Source organism: Pelobates fuscus, chromosome 7 (genome assembly GCF_036172605.1).
Source record: "Pelobates fuscus isolate aPelFus1 chromosome 7, aPelFus1.pri, whole genome shotgun sequence".
NCBI classification, from domain to species: domain Eukaryota; kingdom Metazoa; phylum Chordata; class Amphibia; order Anura; family Pelobatidae; genus Pelobates; species Pelobates fuscus.
The window spans coordinates 186,410,560-186,425,896 of NC_086323.1; the positions used below are offsets into that span (position 1 = coordinate 186,410,560).

The 15,337-nt window shown below is 41.9% G+C and overlaps 1 protein-coding gene across 1 annotated transcript in view; it reads left to right on the top strand.

Moving 5' to 3' along the window:
• Positions 1-5,380, top strand: part of EFCC1 (EF-hand and coiled-coil domain containing 1) — a 174,107-nt gene extending 168,727 nt beyond the window's left edge. The window contains exon 8 of the mRNA XM_063426967.1: positions 5,007-5,380. Within this exon, the coding sequence (XP_063283037.1) occupies positions 5,007-5,080 (74 nt within the window). The 3' untranslated portion in view covers positions 5,081-5,380. The remainder of the gene's footprint in view (positions 1-5,006) is intronic.
• The last annotated feature ends 9,957 nt before the right edge of the window (positions 5,381-15,337 follow it).

Below are 15,337 nucleotides of genomic sequence, written 5' to 3' on the forward strand. Positions count from 1 at the left end.
AATTAAAAAATAATAATTAAATAATAATACAAAAAAAATAATATAAAAAAAATAAAAAAAAATAATAATTAATAATATATTAAATGCCCACCCCCACCAACACATACACAAACACACACTGCATCACACACACTCACACTTCATTCATATACACACACTGCACTCACACACACTGCATTCATTATATACACACACTGGAAATAAATATTCAATTAAAATATACGCACACACACTGCACTCATACACGCACTGCACACACGCACTGCACTCATACACGCACTGCACTCATACGCACACACTGCATTCATTATATACACACACTGTAAATAAATATTCAATTAATATAATTTTTTTAGGATCTAATTTTATTTAGAAATTTACCAGTAGCTGCTGCATTTCCCACCCTAGTCTTATACTCGAGTCAATAAGTTTTCCCAGTTTTTTGGGGTAAAATTAGGGGCCTCGGCTTATATTCGGGTCGGCTTATACTCGAGTATATACGGTATATATTATATTATTCACTCACTCACTCTCTGGACCGGCCTAAGACATCATGCTGCCTAGGTCCAACGATAAATGACTATGGGGGATAATGTATAATAAAAACAGGTTACTGGCTATGGGGGGATAATGTATAATAAACACAGGTTACTGGCTATGGGGGGACCATGTATAATAAACACAGGTTACTGGCTATGGAGGGATAATGTTTAATAAACACAGGTTACTGGCTATGGGGGGATAATGTATAATAAACACAGGTTACTGGCTATGGGGGGACCATGTATAATAAACACAGGTTACTGGCTATGGAGGGATAATGTTTAATAAACACAGGTTACTGGCTATGGGGGGATAATGTATAATAAACACAGGTTACTGGCTATGGGAGGATAATATATAATAAACACAGGTTACTGGCTATGGGAGGATAATGTATAATAAACACAGGTTACTGGCTATGGGGGGATAATGTATAATAAACACAGGTTACTGGCTATGGGAGGATAATGTATAATAAACACAGGTTACTGGCTATGGGGGGATAATGTATAATAAACACAGGTTACTGGTTATGGGGGGATAATGTATAATAAACACAGGTTACTGGCTATGGGAGGATAATGTATAATAAACACAGGTTACTGGCTATGGGAGGATAATGTATAATAAACACAAGTTACTGGCTATGGGGAGGATAATGTATAATAAACACAGGTTACTGGCTATGGGGAGGATAATGTATAATAAACACAGGTTACTGACTATGGGGGATAATGTATAATAAACACAGGTTACTGGCTATGGGGGGATAATGTATAATAAACACAGGTTACTGGCTATGGGGGGGATAATGTAAACACAGGTTACTGGCTATGGAAAAGAATGCAGCTTCAGAATTAGAAATCTAAATTGTATGCTGTCTAGGAGGTGGGAGGGTCTGGGATGGAGGATCTGCTGCTGATTGGCTGGAATGTGTCTGCTGACTGTGAGGTACAGGGTCAAAGTTTACTCAATGATGACGAATAGGGGGCGGACCGAACATCGCATATGTTCGCCGTCCGTGGCAAACGCGAACAAGCTATGTTCACCAGGAACTATTCGCCAGCGAACCGTTCGGGACATCACTATTGATGAAGAAATAAATTGGCATATAAAGCACTGCAAAGTCGTCCTACCTCTTCATTATATTAAAAACCTCTAGGACTGCAGAAAAAAAATCCACAGCCACTCTAAGGAGATTGTGTACATTTTCTGTTTCTCAAGACTAAAGTTTTCGACTGGTTTTAAACCTTCTGGCAAGATAATGGCACAAAGAGAACATTACCTGCACTCTGGCCTAAATCCATATGTACATTTAAACAAAATGGAGGCTCTTTAGTTTTATTCTAATCAGCAAATCTAATGCCTTGACGTGGCAGATGAGCTTATATTCAAATAGCCATTGGAATAAAACTAAAGAGCTTCCATTTTGTTTAAATGTACATAGGGATTTAGGCCAGAGCGTAGGTAACTTTCTTTTTGTTTTTCCTATGTATTTTGAGCTGGGTTTATCTTTGTGTTTGTATAATATAAAGGCACACTCCACTTGAGCTGTGTCTTTCTCGTAAACAGTAAGGGCAGAAGTATCTAGAGGACATTTGCAAGAAAGATTTATGGTCATATAAGAGTACCTACATGACGCACCGATTTCATGTGAGGGCTCAAAGACACACAAGTTTTGGAGGAGGCGTTTGTCACCTTTTTATGGTTTAAACTGTTATTTTGCCGTGGTAGAAATGGTTAGCCAGGAAAACAGAAAATGCATTTCAAACAGGGGTCAAGTCCTGGGGAATAAAGTGTGGGAACTCACTCGAGTTCCACCCCCACCCCACCACCCAAAAAAAAAAAAAACTTGTATGCAAATATAAACGCGTACACACACACTCAGGTGCACACATACACTTACAGACACACATGTACACTCACAGACACACAAAGACACACACAAACACAGACACACACACACACACACACAAAGACACACACAGACACACACACACACATACTCTCACAGACACACATACACACACACTCCCAGACACATACACACACATACATACACTCACAGACACACACACACACACTCACAGACACACACACTCACACACACACACTCACAGACACACACACAGACACCAACACACACAAATACACATAGATACACTCACAGACACACACACTCACTCCCAGACATACACACACTCACACACACATACACACACACACACCCAGACACATACACAGACACACACACTCCCAGACACACACACTCACTCCCAGACACATACACACACACACACATACATATACTCACAGACACACACTCCCAGACACATACACATACACACACCAACACACACATACACTCCCAGACACACTCACTCACAGACACACAACACACACACATATACACAAAAATTATTATTTTTTTTTAAATTAAAAATGTCCACCCGGCCGGCTCTTGTCTCTCTGTCAGACGCGGCGAGGGAGCTGTGTTCTCTCTGCTCCCTCTCGCCGCGCGGGCTGTCTGCTGATGCCGGGAGCCGGAAATGACGTCATATTCCGGCTCACGGCATCAGCAAACGCTGCGGCGACAGGGAGCAGAGAGAACACAGCTCCCTCGCCTTGTCTGACAGAGAGACAAGAGCCAGCCGGGGGGTCCATCAGGTGGCCATTAGGCCACCTCTTGGGCCCCCATGACAGGGGGAACACAGGGGCATTTGGGGGCGGCATTTTTTGCCGCCCCCTGAGTGCCTGCAGGACCACAAACAGGAACGGCGTTCCTGCTCTAAAAAAAGTGCAGGAACGCCGTTCCCACGCGTTCCTGCAGGACTCCAGCCCTGATTTCAAACTAAACTGGTCTTTACTGAGCTATAAGTAATTATGACATAATTAAATTAATGAATGTAATTATGTCCTATGGCAGCTTTACAGGATTCCTCCATTCTAGTCATTCTAGCCCATCCAGTCTGCCCAATTTTCTTAATACTTTTATTAGTCCCTGGCCTTATCTTATAGTTAGGATAGCCTTATTCCTATCCCATGCATGCATAAACTCCTTTACTGTGTTAACCTCTACCACTTCAGATGGAAGGCTATGCCATGCAACCACTGCCGCCTCTCTGTAAAGTTATACTTCCTGGTATTATTTTTAAACCTTTGTCCCTCTAATTTAAGACTATGTCCTCTTGTTGTGGTATTTTTTTCTTCTTTTAAATATGGTCTCCTCCTTTACTGTGTTGATTCCCTTTGTGTATTTAAATGTTTCTATCATATCCCCCCTGTCTCGTCTTTCCTCCAAGCTATACATGTTAAGATCCTTTAACCTTTCCTGGTAAGTTTTATCCTGCAATCCATGAACCAGTTTAGTAGCCCTTCTCTGAACTCTCTCTAAGGTATCAATATCCTTCTGAAGACGGTCTCTCTTATACTGCTAATACCTCTCCCTATACAACCAAGCATTCTGCTAGCATTTCCTGCTGCTCTATTACATTGTCTGTCTACCTTTTAAAACCTTTTAAGTCATCATAAATAATTACCCCTAAATCCCTTTCCTATTCCATGAGCACCCTGGCCCGGTTCCCCCAATAATGGGGAAAACCATTTTGGAACAGTTTGCCTTCTTATTCGGTTTCCTGACAGAGCTCCAAGCTGCTTTGCTGATCAGCTACTGACTTCTGCAGAACTGCACAAGCCGATCCAGTTGCCATTCAATCAGCAGACTGCTCTCAGCCACTGAAAAATGGCACAAAGCGCAAAAAGATAAAGTATAGAATTGACAAAATCTATCTCTAAACTGTATCTGCAGAGTTTCAACTACAGACTCCAGGCACTATGACCACTTTAAATCACTGAAGTGATATTGGCACTTGGAGTAACCATTTAAGCTGAATGACAATAAAACAAATTGGGATGAAAGAAAAAAAAAATCAAATGACATCGTCTAGTTTTTCGAAATGTTGTTTAATCAATCTCTCTCTGTTTTTGTTTCATTTGCTTAAAAAGTATTAATACATTTATTCAACTTTTTGTTTTCCCAGTTATTAAGCAATAATGCGCAAAACTAAGATAAACACAAAATGGCTTTAATATACAATACATTATTGAGGGAACCAGGCCCCGGGTACTCATATACCATAAGTACCCTGGCCCGATCCCCCAATATTGGGGAAAACCATTTTGGAACCTTTTACCTTCTTATTCGGTTTCCTGACAGAGCTCCAAGCTCCTTTGCTGATCAGCTACTGACTTCTGCAGAGCCATTTAATACCAAAGTATCTTTCATGAAAACTTCAAGAGAATGTGGGATACACAAAGATGGTTTAAAGGTCCATATTGACATGTATACACAGATTGCAAATATAAATACAATTTAATGACAATATATGACTATTTACTGAGGAAATTATTTTTTTTACTAATTTTCCCTGATTTTTTTCTTTTCTTTTTTTTTTACATTTCAGCAAAGGAGTATGTTTTAGAGGTTTTGGACACTTTACAACGCACGCTGTCTAACTGTGAACTTCTAAAAGGCTAGTCTTCAAATCCAACTGTGCACTGCCAGCCATTGGCTGATCCTTTCTAAACTTGCTAAACAGCTCCACCTGCAGGTCTTCATATGGCTCACACACCTTTGAGATTACAATTCTTTATGGTTTGTTAAAAGTCAAACTCACTTATGTGCCTCAATCTGTTATTTATGATCTATGATGACTATGATGTTGCAATGTGAAGCCTTTCATTTGTTAACACAGAAAAATAGAGCTACACCTGCAGATGTTTTTTTTTTTTTTTCATAATTTCAATGCGACGCTGATATAGGAAAAAAAATATTATGAATTACGGCATATTTTCGAACAAAAAAAATCAAATGACTCCTAAACAAACAATCTTTAAAGACTCAATAGACTAGACTGCCAATTGATTTACAGAGAATGTACACATTGTGCTTTATGTCTTTTTAGTGAAACTATCAGGTAAACATTACCCCTATTGTTTAATGCATTATATAGATAATGCAATAAAAAAATCTGAAAAATTAACAAAAAAGATTTATGCTGTTAACATTTCCCTTAATACACTTTTTAGTGAGTTTAAATACCAGCAATTGCTAATAGTCATTCGGTGACTGCAATTTACCACAATTTGTGGATAAGCTTTTCAAATGATTTAACATTTTTGTATAAAATTTTGTTTAAACTTCTGTATAAACTTTTAGCTATCTACTATTTTTTTTTTAAATAGTTTATATTTTTGAGGGAAAAATAATTGTAATAGTTTATTAAAAAATATTAAATCATTTGACACGAATATCCAAAAATATCAAAGGCAAGGTCAAACTTTTCTAAAACTCAAATGTCATTTTAACAGCCACTTAACTCATAAGGGACCAAAATCACATATTGTCCATTTCACAGCTCATCACTCGTCATGTAGGATGGATGGAATTGCGTTGTATATTAATAGCAGCCATGGCTGCTATCAGTTTATACATATCCTAACACACAGTTCGGTGAACTGGGCTCTGCATTCTCCTACTAGATAACATAGACGGACATAGTGTACGGAAATAAATTTTGGCTTGGCTGAACCATGTATTCCGAAAATAGAAAAAAAAAATTACACCCAAATGTCTGCTTAGTGTTGGTTCTGCTTGCCATAATTTCATTACCAAAATTCCAATTTGGAAACCGAATCAGATTAACAAAAAATGGCACAAAAAATCATATAGGATGTATCTATTTTGCTGTCCACCGATAGGACCATGTTCATTCTATTATGATTTACTGTTTTGTTTATTGCTCAGCCCAAGTTGTGTGTATGATTGGATAAAACTGGTAAAACCAGCCTGGAACTCTCATTTTGAAATTTTGACAGGAACTGTGAGCTAATTCACAGGAACCATGGGTGGCTCTACATACTACACCCCGAAATGAAACTCTAACAGATATATTTACAAAATTCCGAATTGTCCAGATTTCAAAGAGAATTCAAAGTGAATTTCAAATTTAAAGGATTACTCTAACCTTTTTTTATCGTCAATATATGTTATTTTAAAATTCCCCGTGGGGAACTAATTGCTGGTCCAGCTCCCAAGGGAAAAAAACTGTAAAAGAAAAATAAATAAAAAAGATAATATTTATCTTCAGTCCAGCGCTAGACCATGATCTTCTGTGTCTTGACTGATGTCACATCGTATCACTTTTTTCCTCTCAAATTTCCACATAAAGAATCATTTTATTGGATTGATTGGATCAGTCTCTAACACTGCACATACAGATTCCTACCACTATGACCACTTCTAAAAGCAGTAGTGATCATGGTGGTTGGAGTAACTCTTTAAGGTCAAAATTGCTGTATTTGGCTAAGATATTTTGGTCAACAATTTGAGGATTACTTTACAGGTAACCTCCAGCTCCAAAACAACTTAATTGAAATGCATTTTTTTTTTTAAGAATGGGAGGCTACTGATTGGCTTAAAGCAGAAGCCGATGCTCTCAGGGAATCAGTGGCACCACTGGCCATGCATGTCCTAGAATTCCGGTTTGAACAATCTCAGAGAAGCAGAAAGACATGTGGAGAGCTACATGCACTGGAGAGAAGACTCTTGGGTTTTGCCCCTAAAGGAAAGTTGGCCCCAGTTACCTCCTTGCACCATAACAACTTAATTGTGATGAAGTTGATATGGTGCCTATGGTGTAAGTTCTCTTTGAATTCTTAACAATTTTCACTTTTGTAAATAGCCCTGTAAATATTTTAGAAGTAGTGCTGCACAGACAGGGGCCTTGTACCTGAAACACTTTAGCAAGACTCTACTATAAATAAAGACAAAGTACCATAACATGGCAATCTACAATACAAAAATAATAGAGACAAACATAGTGCAATAATGCTGCAGAATGTGAGTTATAAATATAAATGATTGCACTCACAAAACCAGTTTGATTGAAGGCATATCATGAGTAATGATGTATTGACTTCAGGACTTGTGGAACATCAATAGCATGCATAGGAGGAAAAAGATAAATAATAGTGCAGAGTATCCAAGTAAAAAATGACACACTTTATTATCAGATACACTTACAAGATAGAAGTGTCAAATAGGCACATCAGTAATCCCAGTAACAGGGTCCAGAGGAGCAAGAAAAACAAGATAGAAAATAAAATAAATAAATAAAAAATACTCTAAACACTAAGAACAAGCCCTACGCGTTTCGTTCACTGGTGAACTTCTTCAGGGGCATCTAACAAGATACTGTCCATATGCAAGCATAAATAAACCCTTTAAAGCACTTCTGTGAGCTATTCAAAATATGAAAAGACCTTCTAAGGTGACATCTTGCTTGGGGCGCCGGAGTCCAGGAGTACAGTGGAAGGGTAGCCTTACTAACCTGAAACTGTCCCTTATTCAGCTCTTGGAGTCTTTCTGCAGCTCCTTGTACTTCTTCTGCCAGGAGTCTCAAGATGTTATCTCTGATGTATATGGATGATCCTACATGATCATGGCAGCATCCATAGTCTAAGTTTTGTGATCTGTGGACACTGCATCTTTTGTCAAGTTTTGTCAACCTGGGATTTATCCATAAGACAAAGTAGTCACTGCTTTGTCTTATATCTTTTCATCGCATTGCAATTTCAATAAAATTCCAAACCAGTCAATATGAATATTTCATAAAAGATTCTATCTTCATGAAATACTCAAAATGTTTGGTGACATGGCAGAGCCACTTTAATATAAATCAGGAGTACTTTAATAATAGGGTGCTTCATACACTGTACATTTTATGTTTTGTATAATCCGTGTTACAGTGTTGTTTAAAATTGACTTTTCTTAAGGTGCTGCATGCCTTTTGTATAAAAATCTGTGGATACTAGTTTTTTTATTTTTATTAGAAAGGATGTTTCTAAACAAACCATGAAATCCACGTTACCTACCAGGTAGATGTTATCACAGTGTGTATATGTATCAAAAATACTATAGTTGGATCACATGTAGATGGCTTTTTAAATGACTATTAATGAATAAATAAAAAAAAAAAAAAAAAATATTTGTCATTGTTTACATTTTGTTACTCTGTATTGTATTCCCTCTATTTACTCATGTATGATGTATGTGTATTTGTGTATTTATAGATTTGGGTGCTTGAATTTTACTTAAAGGAGCACTATAGGGTCAGGAACACAAACGTATTCCTGACCCTATAGTGTTAAAACCACTATCTAGCCCCCCTTTCCATCCAAAATATAGTAAAATCTTACTTGTATTTAAGTCTGAAGCTGCTGCCTCTGCCTGTGAACTTCCTCTGACATCATCAGAAGTGGTGGCCTGATCCAATCACAATGCGTTCCCATAGGATTGGCTAAGACTGACAAGGAGGCAGATCAGGGGCAGAGCCAGCACAATGCAAACACAGCCCTGGCCATTCAGCATCTACTCATAGAGATGAATTGAATCAATTAATCTCTATGAGGAAAGTTCAGTGAATGCATGCAGAGAGAGGAGATACTGAATGTTTTGATGCATTTTAGGCAGCCATGACCCAGGAAGGATCTCTAACAGCCATCTGAGGAGTGGCCAGTGAAGTTATCACTAGTCTGTAATGTAAACACTGCATTTTCTCTGAAAAGACAGTGTTTACAGCAAAAAGCCTGAAGGTAATGATTCTACTCACCAGAACAAATTCAATAAGCTGTAGTTGTTCTGGTGACTACAGTGTCCCTTTAAATTACAGAGATTATTTCATCATTTATTGCCCGTAAAGTTTTTTCCTGTTGGAATTATAAAATCTGATAAGGGACTTTGTAAAACATCACAGCTGTCTAAGCTTACTGTCTGTTATATGAAGAGAGATGACACTTGGACATTTTTCATTTTGATCAAAGATCATGATTACATAAAGATATGTAATGATTAGATCTTAGTGGAATCTCTGTATTTCTGCATTTACTCACATATCTGGAAGTGGTCCTAGTTATGTGCTAAATATTTATTATACAAAAAGTGTGTTTAGCACATTAATTGCAAAACATATAATGCAATAACTATAAAGTGTCAGTGATATAAATGTACCTGTTAAACAATGGCATCTCATATAAAATAAAGCATAAGAGATAAGTACCACATATAGTGAAGTATTTTGTAATAGAATGAACATAAAAAATAAAAAAAAATAAAAAGTAAAGCACAATAGCACATTGTGCAAACTGCGATTTTGGCCCAAGGGCCAGAAGTATCCCAATAGACCAAAGAGGAGTATAGCTGTTGGATGATTTACTGGTTGATGGATGTGGCTTGCTTACTTGACTTTCTGTTGCAATTTTACCCCCTGGATTTTCTTTTATTTCTGATAGAGGAACTATGAAAATAAAATGGGTCTTTAAAACTAAAAATAACTTGAAAATCTGCTAAACATCCCTCACAATTCCATATGCGTGTATCCACCACATATAAACATATATTTTGACATGTAAATCAGAGCACACAATACTCTTCTGGTTACATTTACTAAGTACATATGAATCATGTGAATGTTTTTATGAAACCTAGTCTTGTCAAACTAACTTAATTGCATTCTACAAACAATTAAAGCGGCACTGTCATGCCGAACTTACCTTTCTTTAATGCATTCCTCTTCTCTCCCTCTGTCAGGATCTGTTCTGTATTTCTTCCTGTCTGCTCTAGTTTTCCTTAAAACATAAGACAAAGTAGGGACTACTTACCAGCGGAGGAGCAAAGTGTGCTTTGTTTCCGGTGATCAAAGCAATTTTCCCACAATTATCACCTTTGATCCGTGATCTTGCGATGCTTCCTGTCAGTATTCCTGAACATCCTGTCACTTAGACAGAACTCTGTCGAAACTAATGAATTTCGTCCTAACAGAATGAGAACAGTTTCTTTATTCGTGTTATGATGCAATTTAGGGACTTTGTTCGGATCGGAATTTAATTCAAATTAATGAAACTATTTGTGCTGTGGCTGCCGCTGCTTAGTAGATAGCTCCATAATTCCCACGGTATCAGGGAGCTGTCTACCAAAAGGCTGAAAGACATACATTGGTCTTTCAGCCAAATTTACTAATACTAAGTAAAGATTACATAGTGTTAGTAAATTCTGCCCCTACTCACTATAGCGTGAGTAGGGGCATGTCTAGTAAACAGTGAGCAGCCACTGTTTAAAAAAAAAAAATACAAATACCTAGTGTTCCCCCTACCGATGCCCGACTGGTGCCGCAGAAGTTTTTATTTATTAAACTAAACGGGGGACCTATTGACCCCCCGGCCCCCACCACTGAGCGGTGGGTGGGGGCTCTAAATAACAATAAGGGGGGGGGCAGATTATCCACCCCCCAGCCCCCACCCATGAGCGGCGGGTGGGGGCCCTAAATTACAAAGTTACAATAAAGGGGTGACATATTGTCCCCCCCGCCGGCCCCTTACCTCTGAGTGGTGGGTGGGAGCCCTAAATGAAAATGTAGGGGGGGGGGGACCTATGGTTCTCCCACCCCTGAGCGGCGGGTGGGGGTCCTAAATAAAAATAAGGGGGGGGGACCTATTGACCTCCCCCCGGACCCCCACTCCTGAGCGGTGGGTGGGGGCCCTAAATAAGAATGGGGAGCAATTGTCCCCCCGTCCCCCACCCATGGGTGGCGGATGGGGGCCCTAAATGAAAATGTTAACCCCTCCCCCAGGTGACTAGGGGTCCCCAAGCCCCTACTCACCCCCCACCCAAAAGAAATATAAACCCCTACCTACCTCGCCCTCACCCTAAAAATAGTGAGGGGGGAACAAGAGAACTAAATACCTGTAAAAACTAAATAAAACTTACCATTTGATGTCTTCTTTTTTTCAGCCCCGAAAAAGACAAAATAAAAGTCCATACCCGTCACACTTTGAAAATAAAATAAAAAACCTGAGTGCCGAAAAAAAGCCTTCCCACGCCCTGCAATTAGGCTTAGAGCTTTCTGATTGGTTGGTTTAAGTCAACCAATTAGAGTGATCTGACAGGTAAATGAAGGTAAGTCACAGGGCGCTCTGAGCCTAATTGCAGGGCGTGGGAAGTCTTTTTAACTAAATTTAGGCTTTGTAAGTAAATATAGTACATTTGGCTAAAATACCAATTTAGGTCTTTCAGCCTTTTGGTAGATAGCTCCCTGATACCGTGAGAATTAGGGAGTTATCTACTAAGCAGGTGCAAGATGCAGCTGCGGCACATATAGGATCGGAGTTTCATTCATTCAAATTTGAAGGGGCACGTATAGGATCGGAGTTTCATTCATTCAAAGTTGAAGGGGCACAGTAAGGGAGGTAAGGGAGGTAAAGCAGGGCACAGGAAGGAAGGGGACATAAGAAGGTCAGAGGAGGGGGGCGTGGCCTGGACACCGAGAGGAATGGCAGCATAGTCAGTGAGCTCCCCGCAGGCCCTGCACTAAAACCTCGCTGAACAGCGTGTCGAGCGCAAAAATGGGGAAATCACACAGGGCAACGAATGCCGCCAAGCCCGCCGACACCCCGAGAGGGTCCCCGGCCCCGTCCATAAGGCACTACCTTACTACCCCGGCGGACCTAGCTTCACAGGCCTCCAACGACTCCGAGGCCGCGGACCTCACCCAGACGCCTGCCTGGGGAGGGGAGCCGACCCCACAAGGAGCTCCAACGATGCCCCCGGACTGGATGCGGATGATTAGCAATCTGCCGACAAAGGCGGACCTGAAAGAGGCAAACCATGCTCTACAGCGTTCCATCACGGAAGAGCTGCACGCCATGCGGGAGGACCTACAAGGCCTCAACCAGAGAGTCTCGCAACTGGAGGCTGACTCCGACCACGTGCAGTCGGTTCAAGCGTCGACCTCGGACGCCGTTGCCAAACAGGCACAACAGCTTAGACAGATGGCCCATCACATCGAAGACCTCGATAATAGAGGCAGAAGACAGAATGTTAGAGTCCGGGGCGTCCCTGAGAGCAACGCAAACCCGGAACCGATCCGAGAGACCCTGACAAGTATCTTTAACCAAATTCTTGGAAGGCCTGAGGCCTCTATGATAGAATTCGTGAGGGCGCACAGGGCTCTCCGCCCCAAGGGGACACCAGAGGACCCCCCTAGAGACATTATATGCTGCCTAGCTCACTATCCATTAAAAGAGGAGATTCTGGAGCAGCCGAGCTAGACGGACGCACATCGCATGAGCTCCGCAATAAACAGGGTATTTACCGGCAATAAAATCACCACGGTGACCCACAAACGGTGGCAGAGACTCTTAAAACTACTATGGGTCGAAAGAGCAAGAAGCTCAAGCCAGAAAAACCCAGACTCGGCATGGACATCGCGGATCTTTTGAGGCAAGCGCATGGCACGGCCAGGCCCAAAATGGCTGCCGACTATGATGACTTCTCAGACACCTCAGGAGACTCCCTCCTAAACGGGAGAGCACCCCTCTCACCGCCTCAGCAACAAGCTCCGATGATACCTCGGGGGGCAGACACCCAACCGGTGACCACGGCCACATTAAAAGACCTGCTGGCGGGCCTTCAGAAAACACTTAAGGCCGATGTAGCTGCCCTGCGCTCCGACCTCGCGGGCCTCGTAGGCCGCATTGAATCAGTGGAAACAACTAATAAACAGCATCTTACGCAGATTGGCGCATTAGAAGAAGAAGTGAGAAGCCTTAAAAAACAGCAACTATCTTTTGAGCAGCGCTTTGCCCTCCTTGAAGACACTCAGCGCCGCAACAATATTAAGATACAGGGTGTTCCTGACAACCTAGCGGAGGCAGAACTCCCACACATGATACGGAGACTGCTCTGCGAAATCCTGACTCCCAAACGAGCCAAAGCCATGCAAGTAGAGGGGACCTTCCGTATACCGAAGCCCCGTAGGGCACCAGCAGCAGCCTCAGGCGACATTGTGCTACGACTTGCTAGTTCCAGAGATAAGGCGATGGTAATGGCGGCACTAAACAACAAGTCACCGCACCGATTTGAAAACATGGCGTTGACTTTTTACAATGACCTCTCCAGAGAAACTCTTCAGTGGAGAAACTCCCTACGACCATTCACAACAGCTCTCCGAAACGGGGGTATCCCCTATCGATGGCGCTCACCTTGGAAGCTACTGCTCACAAAGGACAATGTTCCCTATGAGGTACAAAACCTGGAGGAGGCAACCGCACTGCTAGTAACCCTTGGCCTCCCGCAGGACGCTTTGACCAAGCCTGGTACACGAGGCACACTGAAACCGCCGCATGCATGGGACGTGGCGAGGATTACCGCGTTTGTCCTGGCTGACCAACGTGCCACAGCCGCAACCTGAGCGGACTCTTTAAATGTGCTAAAATTTAATGTTTATTAACTAACACCTGTTGATGTTTTCCACCTTAGTTAAAGCTTGCCAATGCCTTCCACCCTCCGACAAGGGTCATTATGGCCGTCAGCGTAAGCGCACTTCCCCCCCCGCCTCTGTACTCTTAGTTAAGCCCTCTACCACCTAAATCACACACAGGGGCGTAAAATTTACTCAGGCCCAGCGCACTACCTAGGCGACAACAACACGCCAAAGCCGCTTTAAACGTACTTATTGCCCACTCATAAGTGTATACTAGGCATACCGACTGCTATGTATCCGGCCTGATCATATCAGAAGGAGAGAGAGCGATTGCCCCCCCCCCTAATGTTATACTGAGGGTGCCATTCCCTCGCTAGCAGCTAGAGGTACCGCAGTCATACTGGCCTAACATGCCTCACTTTCATTTGGACTGAAAACAGTCCCTAACCTGTGCCTATGATAATCTGCAAGAGCCCTTCACTTAGCCACACACTCCTGATACCACAGGGCAATTGGTTTCTTCCTTAATTCCGTCTAACCTGTATGCTATAATGATCTGTATTTTTGTTATGGGTACATTGAACGTCGCACAAAGTCACCCCGTTTTAGAATACCGACACATTATTCCTAACATTGTGCCCATGAGGCAACCAAGCCATTCTACTAGCTGATGTACCAAACCTTACCGCCTTCAGCACTGTTGCGGGCGCTGGTACCTTCATAGTAGTTGACCAATTTGTTGAGCAATTTTTCCTTCCTTTTCTGTTCTCCTTTTATTTTTATTGTGTATACCATAGATGTGCAAGGTACTTCACATTTAAACTTGTAACTCCTATGTCATAATCTGACTGTGACCTTCACATCACACGCATGACTTCTTCCTGCTCACAGCCTGTTTTTGCAATTCTATTGTTTAGTGTTGTACTACTTCCACATGTTTTAAAAAAAAAAAATACTGTGCCTGCTAATCTTGTTCCTCACTTGTAACGCCTGAGAAAAGACTGAGGAATGCCTTAGGGACACCTCAGACCTGCCTGTATTATTAACATGCACTTCAAAAATAAAGAATTAAAAAAAAAAAAAAGAGGAGATTCTACTACGAGCCAGGGAGATGGACCGCATATCATGGAATGGGGCACTGATCCAACTGTTTCCAGACCGCTGGACTTTCCCGACCGGCCTGCAAGTTTTCTCGCCGATAGGCCCCTTCCTGGTGCGAGAGGCGGGGGATTTGCCTGAGCTGATCCGAGAGCTACAACTCCCACCACTACAGATGTCATGGCCAGATCCGCTGGCCTTCTACCTGCCAGCCCCTGCGGCCCAGCTACCTCAACAGAGACAACAGAGACAGCGGAGGGGCAGACAGCAGGCGATGCGCCCATCCAGGGCCTCTGCATAGCCCACAAGGTATGCCGCCCGGGTCCCATGGGGGCCCGGGTCCCTCCCCTGCCCCCACATAGCAATCCACCTTGCCC